Here is an 18523-nt window from a genome sequence, read left to right on the forward strand (position 1 = left end):
TGTTGCACTGCTGTGGGCTAGGAGAAATAAATTGTTTCTGATTCTGATATATGTGTATATATATATATATATATATATTGTAACGTGCATGGATAAGTAGACACGTTGGTCCTTGAATAACAGGTCGGACCCTTTAGTCGACTGGTTAACGTTGTCGCTTGCGAAGTGGGAGACACAGGTTCGTGTCCCAGCTGTGGCGACGGTCTCCCGGACTGCCCCCCGAATTCGCTACAATAGAACTATTAAAAGAAACACTCCACGGTAGGAAAAGTGCTCAACAAATAAGGAGCAAAATAATCCAGTGATTCAAGTAAATGCTTTAATAGAAAAGTACAGGCCTGCTTCATGCCATAAGCAATCATCAGCTATCGATTGATTGATTGACATATATCTTAAAATGACTAATATTTGACACAATTTTCAAAAATATATATTCACTATTCTCAAGTTTAAAATTTACAACATAACAAAATCGACAGGTGAAAAATAATGAGCTTTTTGATGTATAAAACTACTACTACTCCTACTTTCGGCTGCTCCCGTAAGGGGTCGCCACAGCGGCTCATCCATTCACATCTCTTCCTGTCCTCTGCATCGCCCTCTGTCACACCAGCCACCTGCATGTCCTCCCTCACCACATCCATACACCTCCTCTTTGGCCTTCCTCTTTTCCTCTTCCCTGGCAGCTCCATATTCAGCATCCTTCTCCCAATATACCCAGCATCTCTTCTCCACACATGTCCAAGCCATCTCAATCTTGCCTCTCCAAACCGTCCAACCTGAGAGGTCCCTCTCCTAACCCTGTCCTTCTTCGTTACTCCCAATGAAAATCTTCTGCTGCCAGCTCTGCCGTCTGTCTTTTCATCAGTGCCACTGTCTCCAAACCATATAACATAGCTGGTCTCACAACCATCTTGTAAACCTTCTCTTTAACTCTTGCTGGTACCCTTCTGTCACAAATCACTCCTGACACTCTTCTCCACCCACTCCACCCTGCGTGACCTCTTTTCTTCCCCTCTCTTCTGCCCCCCCCTTTACTTTGGACAGTTGACCCCAAGTATTTAAACTCATATGCCTTCGCCACTCATCTCTACTCCTTGCATCCTCACCATTCCACTGTCCTCCCTCTCATTCATGCATATGTATTCCATCTAATGTAAATGTAATGCACGTAAATTGACTATTTTATACAATTTTCAAAAATGTATATTAACCACTCTCAAGTTTAAAATTTACAACATAATACACTATCGACAGGTGAAAAATAATGATCTTTTTGATGAATAAAAAAACATTAACATTTACAGCAGAGTATCAGTCACCGGTGAAGGCTGCATGCAGACAATTAATAACAACTTTCATTTCAGCAGCACGTTAGAGAAAAATGGCCTTGCAGCTGGGCGGCTGTTCCCAGTCACGCCATCCAGGAGGGCTTCTTTCACTTTTTTCCTATCAGCCTTGCTCATGTTGCTCTTGAGCTTGAGCAGAGCTGAGACATGCTTCGTGCTGTGGGCAGACAGATGAAAAGAAAAATCACTATAATCCATTCTCCTAACATCCTAACATACCGGTATTTTAAGATAACAGCATCAGGGGGGAGGGGGAACTGGGGGGAATAGCTTGATCCTCCCACGCGCTACGTCCCTCTGGCGAAACTCCTCACTGTCAGGTGAAAAGAAGCGGCTGGCGACTGACTCCACATGTATCGGAGGAGGCATGTGGTAGTCTGTAGCCCTCCCTGGATCGGCAGAGGGGGTGGATCAGCGACCGGGACGGCTCGGAAGAGTGGGGTAATTGGATGGGTTACAATTGGGGAGAAAATGGGGGGGGAATAAAAAAAAAAAGGGTGGCAGCATCACCTTAAAGGACCTGTGTTTATTACATGTGGAGCGTCTGGGGGAGAAACATCTAACCCTGAAATGTCCGCGGACCTGAACAGGGGATGGAAACCATTACCCTGGTAGTGTTGGTGCCATCTTTCTACCCATGTAGCCATATCTATATTCAGATGGACCCCAGTGCGCCTCATGGCATGGATACAAAGGGCGGCTGACTTCTCACAGCATTCTTGCTCTGATCTTACTGGAACGCCTGGTCTCCAGATGTTTCTGAATGTTTCCAACTGAAATATCTGAGAACACTTGTGGATCCTTGGCTGATTTTGCTGTACTGTTTTGCCCACATTGCTTACATTGTGATCGACAACGTCTATCAAAAAGGCTTGTGTATAATCACCCTCGTGCAACGTAAACCACATAAATGCATTTATAGTCTACTTCACATGACAGAAGCAGATGGAAGATTATTTGTAATCAGTCTGCCTAATACATTTCTATCTATATACTTTAGACCAGTTTGTGTCATACCTAGAGAAATAAGCTACTTCAGACCAGTATGGTACAAGACATGCCGGTCGCACAGTAGTGACTAGTTGTGCAACAGTTGTGTTTCTCTTTCTTGACACCACCGTTCCCGGCACCACACACGTCAAGCAAAATAAGTAACTTTTACTGGGAAAGACTAGAAAGGCTACCTCAGGTCAGGATACTCTGCCCCCATAACTGCGACTTCCATCTGCATGGCAGAAAGGTCTTGGAGTCTCAGTAACTCGGCAATCTTGGGCAGGATGTAGTTCAACCAGTCGTCCTTCGAACCCTGGGGGAGTAAAGGACTTGTGTAAGTCGGTTACACTTGCAATCGGGTTTCAAAATGGGTCACATGCTGCATTCTAGTGGAGGTCCACACATATGAATCAAACCCACAAAATCTCTGAGGAAGAGAAATGTGCAGGAGAATGTTTTACTGAAATTAACGCAGAGAAATACTGATTGCCGATCGTGTCGGAGTACACGCTGATACACACAGAAAAAGCGTCATAGGGCATCACAATAGCTTTAAATGCACACAGCAAGACATTACTATGGTGGGTAGACTACACACCTCACTATTCATACATCATTCAATAAGCAATAGCTTTACAAAAACTTCTTGCTGTTGTTATTTAACTTACTGAAAGCAATCGTCAGCTGTCAATCGACAGCTGATGATTGCTTATGGCAGGAAACAGGCTTGTACTGTCTCATAAAGAATTTACTTGAATCACTTGATTATTTTGCTCCTTATTTGTTGAGCACTTTTCCTACCACGGAGTGTTTCTTTTAACAAAGTTATATATAGTATACATATATTTACACTGGTTTTACAAGTCCTGTAGTGCACAGCCATGTCAGAACCACTTCCAGCAGCCAAGTGTGTCGGGTCAAGTTTTTAGCCGACATCAACAAATATCCCAGAAACTAATTTCATTTGAAACTTTCTGGCAGCCTGTCCAGGGTGTCTCCCTGCCTGCCGCCCAGTGACTGCTGGGATAGGCTCCAGCATCCCCGCAACCCTGAGTAGGATAAGCGGTTTGGATAATGGATGGATGGACTAACTTTTTGCTGAGGAGGATCTGGTTCCACCTCACTTCCACCCGGGCTTAATGAATCGCACCACAATTGATGGTTTCAATGGAGAATTGATAAGGGTCAAAGCGTCTAAATCAAAACTGCCCCATACTTTTGTTCTTCGTGACAGGAAAAGGAAACACTTCAATTACTGGCGTCAATAGATGAGAAGTGAAAGAAACAGAGCTGGCTGACGTGAGTGAGAAACAGTTGACGCTGAAGTCTATGACGTGGTGTGAGGTGACCGGTTGTTCGTCACTTGGGGTCCTCTGTAGTCTGGAAAAACCCACCTGAGGAAATATGACAGGCGCCTTCCTGTCCCCTTTCCAAGCTGAAAATATATTCTCATAAACTTATTTTCAACTGCTGACTGTTTTTTTAAATGTGCCTGATTGCATCGTTTCATTGTATTATTTTATGTTATTTTCTAATGTATTGTTTTGTTTTTTTGTTTTTTGGCAGATAGCGCTGTCTTATCTGATGGAAAGCACTTTGAAACAATGTTATTTAAAGTGCAATACAAATAAAATGTCTTCTTGTTCCTTTTGGCCATCTTTATTTGTTCTTCTTCCTCTAATCAATATTATCACTATTATTATTATTATTATATGATTATTAATAATAATAATAATATCAACTCTACTGTCCCCTCCCAAAGGACCTCCTTTATTTGTCAATGGCAAAGCTCCAAGTGCAACAGCCAAAGACTGAATGGGTGGAAAGCCGCCTTCACACTCTTCCAAAAACATTTCCTGAAGGAAACATCCTCACATTCCCTGCGACACGTTTGTCTGGTTATTGTGTTGCTGTGAAATGCCACTCTCCTCCTTTTGGCTCGCCTGTGATTTTGGCTAGCCCAGGGAGCGAGGCTCGTTCTATTGGGGAGCCCATGGTGTTTTCTGCCGGATGAGAGCGATAGCTTCTTGCCTACGGTGAAAATGTATGTGTGTTTGTGAGTGCCTTTTGCCGCACCTCTCTGGCGAACAAATCGTGGAGTCTTTGTCCGTCCTCAGACACGGCCTCAGACCCCTGCCGCTGTATGTCCTTGTTCTTCAGCTTGACGTTCCGTTTCAGAAGCCTCTTGACATACTCCACTGTCACATCCAAATGCAGCTGGCCCATCAGCTCCTACAATGATGGCATATGACTGATGGATTCACATGTCTACTTGTCTGTCAATCAACCAAGTGGTCTATTTTTTTCTATGGTTCTTATAGTCTCTCATTTTATCCATCTATCTAATTCTGTACGTCTATCTCTTTCTTTCCGTCATCCGTCTATGATGAATAAACAACTTCACTATAAAAACCACCATAAGGTGACGATATACTTTAATGAGCCCCGTAGGGAAATTACGCTCTGCATTTAACCCATCCTAGCTGTGTAGCTAGGAGCAGTGGGCAGCCTTCGTGCAGCACCCGGGGACCAACTCCAGCTAGTTTTGCCATGCCTCGGTCAGGGGCACAGACAGGAGTATTAACCCTAACATGCATGTCTCTTTTGATGGTGGGGGAAACTGGTGCATCTGGAGAAAACCCACCGCAGACACGGGGAGAACATGCAAACGCCACACAGAGGACGTCCTGGGATGATGCCAAGGTTGGACAACCCCGGGGTTCGAACCCAGGACCTTCTTGCTGATAGGCGACAGAGCTAACCACTGCGCCACCATGCCGCAAATTTAAGCTAGCAGAGAATCTTAAGTTTCAATGAGATTGAGCTCACTGAAACTTAAGATCACATTCATTTTTAGCACACTGACTACTTTTGAGCCCAGCCAAAAGACTTAATGGAGTAAAATGCCCCCAGAGCAACAGGACACCGTGTGAGTTTAAGCTGAAACAATGGTACTGCTTTTTGCTTGTCCTGCAACGTACCTGGTGACAGGGAGGGGTCAGTCCCCGGAGATCCTGAATGTGTCCTTCAACACTGTCTAGCACCTTCTTAAACAACAAGCGGTTCTCCAGCCAGTTCTTTGTTCCCAGGGATTTGTACTGTGGCTGCAAGTGACAGCAAGTTGGGGGGAAAAAAGGCATCAGGTATGTATGACACAGCAGCATTTTTGCCAAATTTCAGCCCAATCGTAGTATCCGTTCTAGTTCACAGTATGTGAGGAAAAGCCCATGTTGGGTTTTATTGAGAGTTTTATAAAGAGGCTCTTACAGTCTGACTTGATGAGGCAACAACCGAGCAAACAGCATAGGCAAAGAGACGGGGGTGTGTAAATACTTTTTAAAAAATCACACAGCTCTAGGATTTTCATCTCAGGAGCCAAACGTTAAAGCCCACAGTGATCTGACTGTTTCTGTGTGACCATATGAAGGTCGTATAAGAGACAAGTGCAAAGTTGAGTTAAAGGAACCAGGGCTAAGGAGAAAGATAACAGCTTTTTTTTTTACATGCTAGAAGCATGTTTTGCAAGATAAACAGAAAAACTAAAAACACACAAAAAAAAAACAAACCTAGATCACTTAAGGTCAAAAGTCTAGCTTTGCTTTTCAAGATAAGCAACGCCCCCCTCACTGGTGAAAGCAGATAGTTCAGGGTGTTACCTTCATTTCCTTGTGTATGGGGTTTAATAAATATGCATGTCCAAGTTTCTTCATGGCCGTTAAGACTGACAAACAGCTCTCCTCCACGTCTTTTGAGAAGAGCTCTGGCTTCTTACTTATGTACTCCCTGCAAAGAAACAGACGTTTCGTTAACTCGCCGGCTGGAATACATTCCTTTTGTTGTTATAACCCAGAAGACTATGACGCTCGGCAGCTCGCGTCAAAGTGCCCTTCAGCCAGGCACTTCAACCCTAATCGTTCTGATGATCGGACTCGGTTTCAAAGCCGAGGCTCCAGTCTGCGAGGTGTAGACATTGGTACAGGCCCTCTGGGGGGGCTCAGACTCGCCTCCTCACTCTCCTCCTTTCAATCTCTCCTGAAAAGCTTTTCAAGCTCGCTTTTATTTTACGCTTCTACTTTTCCTCCATTTTAAGCTTCATCTCCTTCACTGTTTTATTTATTTATTTATTTGGACACCCCCCCCATTTTTCTTCCAAATTGTATCGGGCCAAGCACCCTACTTTTCCAAGCCATCCCGGTCCCTGCTCCACCCCCTCTGCCGATCCAGGGAGGGCTGCAGACTACCACATCCCTCCTCTAATACATGTGGAGTCGCCAGCCGCTTCTTTTCACCTGACAGTGAGGAGTTTCACCAGGGGGATATATTGAGTGAGAGGGTCACGGTATTCCCCCTCCTCCCCGAACAGGCGCCCCGACTGACCAGAGGAGGTGCTAGTGCAGCGACCAGGACACACACCCACATCCGGCTTCCTACCTGCAGACACAGCCAATTGTGTCTGTAGGGACGCCCGACCAAGCTGGAGGTAACACGGGGATTCGAACCAGCGATCCCTGTGTTGGTAGGCAATGGAATAGACTGCTACACTACCCAGACACCCTGTGTGTTATTTATAAAGCTACTTTGTAAGCTCTGAAGATTTTGAAGAGCACTATACGTAGTTGGGTGTGTGTGTGGGCCCTGTGATGGCCTGGCAATCTGTCCAGGGTGTCTCCCCGCCTGCCGCCCAATGACTGCCGGGATAGGCTCCAGCATCCCCGTGACCCTGAGAGCAGGATAAGCGGTTCAGATAATGGATGGATGGATGGCTATAATTGGGTCTGAATTCAAAGTGTTGAAAGCCGTGGCTGCACCGGGACGCTCCCACGCATGTGTGCTGCTGTTTCAAATTGCAGAGAGGAGCAGCGTTCAAAAAAAGCATTTATGGTCGGCGGAAAAAAAAAAACAAACCAAAAGACCCCACAATGAAAAAGACGACGACGCCACTCACGTCTAAAAAAAAAAAAAACCCCGTCTGCTGTCCTCTTTTCAGCAGAGCGTGGACGAAAGACGGCCGAGTGTTTTTACAGAGGTGTGTCACGTGCCAGTGATTTACTGAGGTTCAGAGAAACATACCTGAACTGTTCCACACAGATGAGGTTTGCCATCACCACCGACTTGCTGTTTGCGGAGCTTCTTTTCAGCACATTGTCCTGGTACTTCTGGAAGCTGCAAGAGGTTTTTTTTTTTTTTGTTGAAAGGAAACAGCTGAATTTTACCCATGCACAGCTCTCATATCAAGGTCGGGGCGCCAAAAACCGCAGTTTTCCAAAAACGGCTGTTTTTAAAACCCCGTTTCATGATGTAATTGAGGGACTAATATTCTACCAGGGATTTTGAAGTTTTCTGCCTTTCGAAAAAGGAACCAAACAAATCATAAATATTGCCATGTAAAAAAATTCTATTTGACACATGAATTCTCATTACAGGAATTCAGTATTGACTGTTTTCAAGATGGTTCGGTACAGTAACGAGAGATATTGGTCTTCAATACCATCTCAAAACACATGTGACCGACCATGTAGTAATAACACACTAAAACGTATACTGTGCAGGTTTCCTATATACCATAGGTATTAAATGTATCCAATCGGATATAATACCCAGTAATTAAAAAAAAATCATTCCGTAACAACCACGGAATAATGATGCATCAGTATTATAGAACTTTATATACAATTTCATAATACACATTTTACTATTCTTCTACTATGACATTACCTTTGTAGGAACTCTTTCAGCAGACATGTCAGTGGCTCGGCCTTGCACTTGCCTCTCAAAACAATTTCAGCTGCCTGCACAGCGCCATTGATGAACTAAAACAGAGATACACGTTCAGTAGTAACTGGTTATGAACCCAGCATTCTCATGGTTAACAGTTTGTGAGCGCTTGAATAATTTCTACTACAGTGAGGTCACGTACATTTTAACACAGGTGGTACTGAGAGAAATGAATCCCTGACACTGAACCATCTGTTTTTCGGACCACGCCGTTGACTGGCACGTTGACAGCAAGTCAGACTTTACAGGTGAACAAGCGTAAATTGTGAACAACGCTCATCTGAGATAGGCCTGTATCACCTAGCAGTGGATCTTGGGGGATTATTCAGTTGGTTTCCCAGTAGTACATGATAGCATCACCACTTCAACGACTGACGCATTTATACGCTATTGTTTTTCTCAAATGTGGTAGAAACAACACGGAAATTCTGCATAGCTGAAGCAAAAATTGCATGCAATTCTGAAAGCTGTACACACGTTCGATGCTTCTGTTTCTACCGGTGTAACAGCCCACCACTACTACTCCCAGGTTTAGAGGCTCCACAAGACCAAGACAGGACCACCACCTTTTTTTTTTGTGGATCCCCCCCCTCCTTGTTCTCCCCAATTGTACTTGGCCAATTACCCCACTCTTCCGAGCGGTCCCAGTCGTTGTTCCGCTCCCTCTGCCGATCCGCGGAGGGCTGCAGACTACCACATGCCTCCTCCGATACATGTGGAGTCGCCAGCCGCTTCTTTTCACCTGACAGTGAGGAGTTTCGCCAGGGGGACGTAGCGCGTGGAGGGGATCACGCTATTACCCCCAGTTCCCCCTCTCCTCTGAACAGGCGCCCTGACCGACCAGAGGAGGCGCTAGTGCAGCAACCAGGACACATACCCACATCCTGCTTCCCACCCACAGACACGGCCAATTGTGTCTAGAGGGACACCTGACAAAGCCGGAGGTAACACGGGGATTCGAGCCGGCGATCCCCATGTTGGTAAGCAACAGAATAGACTGCTATGCCACCTGGACACCCTAGGACCCCTCGAGGTTTTTAACCTCACAATATTATAAAGTCATAAATCTCTACCTGAATGACATCGATGGCCAAGGGACTGATGAAAATGCCATCCTGCTTCTCAGGCTCCTTTCCAGTCTGCCATACTTTTTCTTCCTCCTCCAGGACCTTGGTAATGCAAGTCTGCAAAGCCACCTAAACACATGACAACGCACTTAGTAATGCCACGGTGTCTTCCATATGCAGCAGTTTGTTTGTTTTGTTTTTTTTAACTTCAGGGCATAATTACACTGAAGCATGTATGCCTGTTCCAACTTAACCAATAACGTTAGTACTTTGCAGTCTGTTTGGTGTTTGCCGCTAAGCAGCTCCGTGGGAGCAATGTGCACATATATGTCTTGGGGTCTTATTGTCGTTCTCAAGAGCATCTTGATGGTAGCGTTTGAGAAAAGGGAGTGTGTCGTTTACGTAATGGGTTTAAACGACTCGATTTCAGCTCCCCCGCCTGGAAATTGATACCACAACTATGGTTGATGAGACCTATTAAAGCCAAAGCACTGAAAATTACATCGAGTGTTTCTCAGTCATATCCAATGGCTTAAGCAAACCGATCATCAAAAGTATTGATGCAGTGTAGAAGTGTGTGATCTTGTGTATCTAGCCATGCCTTACCTGTGTTTTGGTTAGATACTGTTCCTCCAAGACTTCAAGCATTTCCTCAGGTAACAGATCTCCCAGCTCTTCAGAGCTGATGTCATTGACCAGTTCCCCGCTTTCCAGTATGCTGAATGAGAAAGCAGGAGTCCTTGTTACTTTTCACGGACACAGTGAACCTCAAACAAGCATCACTTTGTTCTTACTCTGCACAACTGTGTGGCACAAAACAACAACAAAGGAAGTAATTTCATTATCAATGACAATTTTGCAATTAATAACACCCCCCCCCCTTTTCTCCCCAATTGTACCCGGCCAATTACCCCACTCTTCCGAGCCGTCCCGGTCGCTGCTCCACCCCCTCTGCCGATCCGGGGGAGGGCTGCAGACTTGTGGACAAACTCCTGCACCTACCGGCAAAAAAAAGTTGAAAAGTGAAAAGTTGTACATATCAAGTTACGTCCACAATTGTGAGGAATTGTGGACGTAACTTGATATGTACAACTTGAAACCTTCCACCCGTTTGCTGGCAGGTGCAGGTGAAAGTTTGTCGACAGTGCTGCGCATGTCGTTGACATTTATCCATGGTAATTCTTGCAGGCATCGCGAAAAATATGCCGTTGTCAATAGCGCGCGCCGACAAACAGGAAACTGGTGTGACCGCTGCAGTAGAAACCGGAAGTCAGTGGACCACAGTTATGCACAGAGCCGTTTGACATGCCTACTGCCGCCTAGCGGCAAACGCTATATTGCAGCTTCAATGTAGCGCTATCGGAGACGACTAGCCTGCCCCCAGATGATGCTATGGTAGTACCTTTCGATCAGGTAGCACAAAAAAACCATTAAAACAAAATAATAGTGTAATTGTGCAAATTCTGCGTTATATTTAGAGCACACACACAAAAAAACCACATGGCTCACTTTCGATAGTGGACCGTCGCCCAACGCAGAAGACACGTGGAGTCTTTATCGTCCAGCATAAAGTCTGCGATCGTCTTCAGCCTGGCGCCGAAGGCCTGGTGGTAGAAGACGGCGTAAAGCTTGCAGATATCAAACTCCGGTGGATAGCAACCCTTCACCTCCTGCACCACCCTCCGCAGATCCTCCTTCACCCTTTTGCCCAACTCGCACAAGTCTTGCTGCATGCAAGACTGATCCGCCCGGGGTTTGGGAGGCGCTACACTCTCCATCCGCTCTTCCACCAGGTCGCGGAGGACTACGTTGTGGCGCTCCCTCCAGCGGCTGGGCCTCCAGGCCGGAGGCTGCCGGCTCCTGTTCGCCCATCGCCCGTCCGCCGCCTCCTCCTGACACATGGCGTCTACGGCGGACCTCAGCAGCTCCACCTTTTCGCTGCCCGAGTCGAGGGAGGCTTTCAAAGCCCGCTCTATCTGGCAGGCGAGGGCTTCGCGGTCTTTAGCGAGCCGGTTTCTCTCGTCGTCCCAGGATTTAAACGCATCCGTCTGGCTTCCCTCCCCGCAGAGCCGCTCCTCCGTGACGATCAGCTGCCGGCTTGCTTCAGACAGGCGCCCACGCGCCATGTTCTCTTCAAACGTGATCTCCGCTGAGGGAGCGAGAGAGAGAGGAGGGGATTTTAGGAGAGTCTTATTTTATTTTATGTTGATCATATTTATGTCTTATTTTAGGCCAAAGGGCACACCTTGCGGCACAATATGTGTCAGAATGCCATAGCCTAAGGGTCAGTGAGTGACCAAAACAGTCAACTACTGCTCCAATTACATATCAGGAACTTTATCAACAATAATATATGATACAGAATTAATAAAAACAATCAATTAAAATAATCAATCAAAAAGACAATAAGAACACACCACAGTCAAAAATCATTAAAAAGTATTACTGTTCAAATATATTTCTACCCGTTCTACCCATTATTTTTTCCATTTATTTATTTATTTATTATAATCTAGTAACCTATTTCACTGTCACCTGCTTTGGCAACATTGTAATGAATATATTCATGCCAATAAAGCATTAATGAATTGAAGAGAGAGAGAGAACGGAGGACGTGTGAAATGTTGCATCCCCGATAGATTAGCTATATAGCCTATGGTGACCTGTTGTTTTCTGCACCCCCTAAGAATATAGATCCCCCCGTAGTGACAATTTTTCATGTTTTGTCCCCCCCCGCCCCGCCCCCCACTGTTTTTAGATGATCAACACCGAAAGCAGACGGATTGCAACCATTAGGCCCCTTGTGCTTTTGTTGCTCTACTTTGTTTGTAAAACCGTGTTGATAAACTAAAAAAGTTTTTTTTTAAAAAAACCCAAAAATCAAAAACAAAACTATCACACAGTCTGCATGTTGCTATTTTTCCATTCCTTCACGGAATCTGCGGTATGGGTGGCGCCTGAGGACCTGATTGAGAACCACTGTGCCTTGCGTGAAACGTAAACGTTGAAGTTGCCGCGGTCCGCCGTCCACTCTCAGCTCCAAGTGTGTCGGGACTGTCTGGACCGGGACTGTCTGGACCGGGACTGTCTGGGCCGCCGCCGTGAACTGACATTGTGCAACCCAGACAGCGGTCACAGGGCCGTGTTTTCAGCCGCCCAATAAACCAGCGGCTGATGAATCACCCGTTTATTCATCGACGTCGACTGAACTCGTTAATTAAGTAAGACCATTAGAGCTCGCGATGGCAGGATGAGAGAACGAGCCAGAGCTGGTAGGATGGAGGCTCCGCTGCAGCGGGAGACCATGAGCAGAGCGGTTTGAAAGATCTCGAATCACCTCAGACTGCCTCTCTTGTGGGCTGACATGGACTTTGCGCACACTTACCACCGACGGGGTCAAAGCCTGCAGAGGCATGGGGGACATCAGGGGCGCTGGTGTTTCCTTTGGCGTTTCCCCTCAACTTCGGGAGTTTTAGATTAAACCGCCTACCCCCGTTTGGCTTTCCATCGGACTCCGCCGTAGAGCCCAACGTGTCGGTCGTCCTCGAGGAGCCGCTCCGGGTCCGCATCTGTCCTGTGGGGCAAAAAGCGGGGCACGGTTGGAGGGGGCTGCTCCACAAGTCACGTGTGGGGTTTGTAGCGCGAGGCGCCCCTAATATCCTTCATTTAGTGGGCGAAAACTGTGTCGTTTTCATTTCAGATTTGTTTCTAAACGAGCAGAGGAGATGCATATGTGGACAATTTCACGAAACGTCACTAGCTAACTGGAAAAAAATGAATATATATATATATATGTATATATGTATATGTATGTATATGTATATATACACACACGTAGTGATTCAAGTAAATATATATATATACATAATCCCTACAATATGTGTGAATATAATAACAATAATAACAATAACAATAATACATTTTGTTTGTGGGTGCCTTTAAGAGCAGTCGAGGACACCTCACAGAACACAGTTAAAAACAAGCAGCACTGCATCAGACAGCATAAAATCCAAATAAGGCAGGGTAGACAATAAAAAGTTAACGCAACAGATAAGTATAAAAAATACAACATAACAATATGGCCCAATAAAGGCAGGCCATATTTTGTAATTATTCCTTAGATTGTACCTTTACTACTTGAGCAGTTGTTACCTCGCACACATAGTTGACATGCCATCAGTGTGTGTGCGGGTGTGTGTGTGCGCGCGCGCGCGCGCGTGTGTGTGTGTGTGTGTGAATTGTAAAGCGCTCTGAGTGGCTGTTGCAGCTAGAAAAGCGCTATATAAAATGCAGCTTGATTGATTGATGGATGGATGGATGGATGGATGGATCACCCAGGACCAGGATGGGTCCAGTACTCACCCTGCTTCCACACTGGCAGCCTCTTGCTTTACCACAGCGGAGCTGCAGAGTTGGTATTTAAAGTAAAGTGTGGACGAAAGCCTGCTGACTGAAGGAGGGCACGTCGGTCCCTCCTCCGCAGAGGTGGGATTTCCTCACGAAACGAAGACCAATCCAAATCCAATCCCACCCCCACCCCCCTTTTTTCATGAAGGGATATGATAGATACAGCTTCTATGTCGGGGGAAAATTCCGTTTAACTACAATGTCTTACTCAAGAAGCCACATTTCCCCGGTTAATTAGGCCCATCAGTATTACGTTTCCGTGAGAACGACGGAGGATCGCTTTATTTCCTTATTTCCTTACTCTAGTCTTTTTTCTACCGTCTATTTACTTGTCTTATTATGTTATTGTTTGTCATTTGCTGCTCATTTACTTATTTGTTGTTGTTGTTGTTGTTGTTGTCTAGTTCTTGAGGTATGACTGTAGATAACCTGTTTATGTCGGATAGACGGGTTATCTACCTGTTTATCTCAGCTTATCTACCTGTTTATCTCAGATGGACAGCTTATCTACAACCTGTCTATCTGCAGTCTAGAGCCGGCTCCGTAACGCATGCAAGGAGTCTTGCAAGAACAGGCTTTTGAGCGGAAGAGGCGAGGTCCAGAAAGTAAAAGGCCTAATCCACGTGCTTAAACCAGCAGATTTCCCCTCGCTGAGTAGTGGGACTACTAAAAACGGGTTGGTGGACCTGGTATGTACTCCCCTGCTTCTCAGCTTTGTTCTGTCTTGTCAGAAACACATTGAGACATCCAGGCACCCACTGAATGTGTGTTCACCGAGGAAAGCCCATGAGGTTAACCACAGAAAGGACATTTGGGGGGGAAAGCCTATAGTGCCCTGAAGCGCCTGACAGGGGAAATGCTACCATCTGTGTGCGGAGGAGCTCAGTGAATTTTAAGAATTGTTACTACGCGTGTTGGTACCTCCTTCCGTTTACTGGAAGTGGTGCGCGAAAGCAACCCCACACAGAAGACGCCTACACGTTTCCATGTCTCATTAAAACGGATAAAGAATGTTTCAGATAAACACAAAAGGACTCCAGCCGTCCCGCCACAAACTAACCGTGCCTTCTCAACTGCACCGGAACCAGTGAACACCAAACTACAACATTAACACGCCTAAAGATGCCTCTCTTCCAAACTACCCAAATTATCTATATGTAAAACCCTCCAACCCCCCCCCCCCATACGCAACAGCGCCAACATTGTCCGGTCAGTTTGCCACAGAATGAATCTGCCTTATACTACATGAGACCTGAGCTTCTCTTGCGCACATGTGCCAACAAATGAGTCTTGCTTAAAATATCTGGGGTGGGCGTCCGGGTAGCGTAGCGGTCTAAACATATCTGGGGTGGGCGTCCGGGTAGCGTAGCGGTCTAAACATATCTGGGGTGGGCGTCTGGGTAGCGTAGCGGTCTAAACATATCTGGGGTGGGCGTCCGGGCAGCGTACAGGTCTGAACATATCTGAGGTGGGCGTCCGGGTAGCGTAGAGGTCTAAACATATCTGGGGTGGGCGTCCGGGTAGCGTAGAGGTCTAAACATATCTGAGGTGGGCGTCCGGGTAGCGTAGAGGTCTTAACATATCTGGGGTGGGAGTCCGGGTAGCGTAGAGGTCTAAACATATCTGAGGTGGGCGTCCGGGTAGCGTAGAGGTCTTAACATATCTGGGGTGGGAGTCCGGGTAGCGTAGAGGTCTAAACATATCTGAGGTGGGCGTCCGGGTAGTTTAGCGGTCTATTCTGTTGCCTACCAGCACGTGGATGCCGGTTTGAATCCCCGTGGTACCTCCGGCTTCCTTGCTCGGGCGTCCCTACAAACACATAATTGGCCGTGTCTGCAGGTGAGAAGCCGGATGTGGGTGTGTCCTGGTCGCTGCACTAGCGCCTCCTCTGGTCGGTCGGGGCGCTTGTTCGGGGCGGTGGGGGGGGGGCTTGGGAGAACAGTGTGATCCTCCCAGGCGCTACGTCCCCCTGGCGAAACTCCTCACTGTCAGGTGAAAAGAAGCGGCTGGAGACCCCACATGTATCGGAGGAGGCATGTGGTAGTCTGCAGCCCTCCTCGGATCGGCAGAGGGGGCGGAGCAGCGACCGGGACGGCTCGGAAAACTGGGGTAATCGGCCGGATACAACTGCGGAGGAAAAGGGAGGGTAGATCTGACGTGTACTGCTGATAGAAATGGAGAATTAGGTTTACACTAATTAGCTCCGTGGGTTAGCTGCGAGCGGTACCTCTGCTGTGCTTTCAGTACCACGGAGCTGCTGCGACATACAGTGACGTAATGAAGGCATGACACCAAACAAATAACAAATAAAATATAGATAGATAGATAGATAGATAGATAGATAGATAGATAGATAGATAGATAGATAGATAGATAGATAGATAGATAGATAGATAGATAGATAGATAGATAGATAGATAGATAGATAGATAGATAGATAGATAGATAGAACGTTTTTTTCTTCCGGAAACCATCAATGGTGTTGATAAAAGTGCTCAACAAATGAGGAGTGGGATATTAAGATGATGTGGGGGGGGGGGGCTAGCAGAACAAGCTTGTTTCGTGCGTCACGCACTCATCAGCAGCTGATATACATCTCCATCCATTACCATCCATCCATCCATTATCCAATCAGCTTATCCTGCTCTCAGGGTCGCGGGGATGCTGGAGCCTATCCCAGCAGTCACTGGGCGGCAGGCGGGGAGACACCCTGGACATGCCGCCAGACCATCACAGGGCCGAAACATTCACACCTAGGGACAATTTAGTACCTGACCTATACATGTCTTTGGACTGTGAGAGGAAACCGGAGCACCTGGAGGAAACCCACACAGACACGGGGGGAACATGCAAACTCCACACAGAGGACGACCCGGAACAACCCCTAAGGTTGGACTACCCCGGGGCTGGAACCCAGGACCTTCTTGCTGTCAGGCGTACCTGAGACTTGATGCCTTTTGGCCTGACAACTGATGCCTTTTAGTCAGAGGACTGAGAAGGTCCTATTATGGCCACTGTGAGCTACCTCACACGCACTGACACCGGCACACGCGGCCAGGCCGGCTTCCCAAAACAAACAACAGAGAAACTCGGATTACAGCACACAGAGGGGGTGTGACGTCATCCTCCGCTCAGGACGCCTTCACTCTACAATCTCTTTACATAGCAAATAGCTGTTTGCTGCTATATTAATATTCGGAATCTCGCATATAGCACATTTAAGCCACACACACATATGCACTTGTTTCTTTTTTGTCTCGCATTGTTCACATAGCTGAGTTTGTATTGTGCAGCACGACTTGCATTGACTGTGAACTATACAGCACAGTGGGAATTGAGTTTGAAATGTATAACAGCTGAATTAACTTGAGAGTAGGTGAGAAGAGGTAGGAGAAAACAAAAGTGTCTCCTGCTCCTTTTCCAACACGTAACAAATAATCTGACGCATACGGAGATTTGTTCACTGAGTCTGACGTGTGGATTTGTTGATCACTTCACATTATTGGCAATGGCTCATCAGTGTGTTATATCCTGCTTATTTACATGTTTGAAATAAATCATTCATTCATTCATCCATAATGCCCTAGCAGCAAAATTAACCTGTGTATTGAATCTCCCCATGTAATAACTCAAGTTAATACATAGAAGTCAGTGCTGCTACTGCCAAACTTGCCTTTATCCAAAATTCAAGATGCGTTCAATAGATTGAGCAGTGAGGCTTTACAGTGTGGATAGCTTTTTAAGGTTTTGTAATTACAGCTCAGGTCAATAATCAGTTCATTTCACTTATAAATGACTTAATATGGATTAAACAGTGTATCACATCACTGGTAGAATCATTCTTACCTCTGTTCATGAAAGAGGCACAGCTCCAGAAAGTCAGACACATCGTTCTTGAAAGCAGGGCGCTCAGGTTTGGGTCGTTCACTCGTAATTTGCTTCTGTTCCAGTCACTTCTCCGTCAGACCGTAAAATGAAACAAGACAAGGTGAAACGCATTTGATCTAAGGAAGTTGGCTGAGGTGTGCTCTAAAAAGCCCTGCTTCGGTTTCCTGTTTGAGGTACCAGGGATGCTGCAATGCACATCTGCCTGCATAAGTACGACACTGTGAGCCGGCCCTTGTTACGTTCCAGAAGACGTTTGAGATGAGCAAGTTTAACGTTCTTCATATACTTATCATAATTTCCCTTTTTCTGTACATCTCACACAACAGGATGACGATTACACACATCAGGGGACCAGAGCACTCAGGACTGACCAAGCGACCGTAGGGAAATCATGGAAACTCGATACAGAAGCGCTGTGGTGGTGCCAGTACATACATTACCAAACACTACAAGAGTGTAAGTGTATAATAAATATGCAAGGGTGAGGCACAAAAAGTCAAGTCAATTGCATTTGTATAGCCCAATATCACACAAGTCATCTCTACACATGCATGTACAAGCAATTCCTATGTTCAAGTGTAAAACGCTTAACTATCGACGGTTAATGATGGCTGATTACTGAGGCGCTCTCGGTGGGAACGACAAAAGCACCTGTTTTATTACCGTAAGTACTTCACAAAACCTCCGGAGGCAGGTGTGGCACTACTGTGAGATAATAAAAAAGATAGGAAACAGGAGACTTTCACTTCCTGGCAGAATAGAGAACTACCTAACCGAACAAGATTGTTTTGTTTTTCTTTTTACCATAGCAGTTTACTCTGGCCATTTGAAAAAGAAAAGAAAAGGACTGAAGCATGGCTTTCATAAAATTTTGATATGACACGTAACTGTCTATTGTACTTGTCTGCCTTGTCTGGTTTAACTTTTCAAATAGGATTTAATGGAGCAATCAGAAGTGAGCGTATCAGCGCACGCCTCGGAGCAGTCATATATACAGAAACAAGAATGGAGACTTTCTAAAACATATGGTGGCATTACCGCATA

At 46.0% G+C, this 18523-nt stretch overlaps 1 protein-coding gene across 1 annotated transcript; it reads right to left on the bottom strand.

The window, feature by feature from the left end:
* Window positions 1-305: 305 nt before the first annotated feature.
* LOC130126324 (tumor necrosis factor alpha-induced protein 2-like) lies at window positions 306-13609 on the bottom strand. Its single transcript, XM_056295786.1, has 12 exons — window positions 13547-13609; window positions 12570-12758; window positions 10694-11333; window positions 9791-9902; window positions 9191-9313; window positions 8058-8152; window positions 7413-7505; window positions 5999-6125; window positions 5324-5446; window positions 4419-4574; window positions 2534-2655; window positions 306-1506 (listed from the first exon to the last, which is right to left on the bottom strand). The coding sequence occupies exons 2-12, from the start codon at window positions 12751-12753 to the stop codon at window positions 1359-1361; spliced, it is 1923 nt and encodes a 640-aa protein (XP_056151761.1). The 5' UTR covers window positions 12754-12758; window positions 13547-13609; the 3' UTR covers window positions 306-1358.
* Window positions 13610-18523: the final 4914 nt, after the last annotated feature.

The sequence above is a fragment of the Lampris incognitus genome, chromosome 16 (genome assembly GCF_029633865.1).
Source record: "Lampris incognitus isolate fLamInc1 chromosome 16, fLamInc1.hap2, whole genome shotgun sequence".
Lineage (NCBI taxonomy): Eukaryota > Metazoa > Chordata > Actinopteri > Lampriformes > Lampridae > Lampris > Lampris incognitus.

Coding starts and splice junctions, on each gene's coding strand:
- LOC130126324 (XM_056295786.1), bottom strand. CDS start 12,753: ATGCGGACCCGGAGCGGCTCCTCGAGGACGACCGACACGTTGGGCTCT. Junction 7,506..8,057: donor CTGAAAGAGTTCCTACAAAG/GTAATGTCATAG, acceptor AACCTCTTGCAG/CTTCCAGAAGTACCAGGACA. Junction 2,656..4,418: donor ACGATTTGTTCGCCAGAGAG/GTGCGGCAAAAG, acceptor TTACTCCCCCAG/GGTTCGAAGGACGACTGGTT.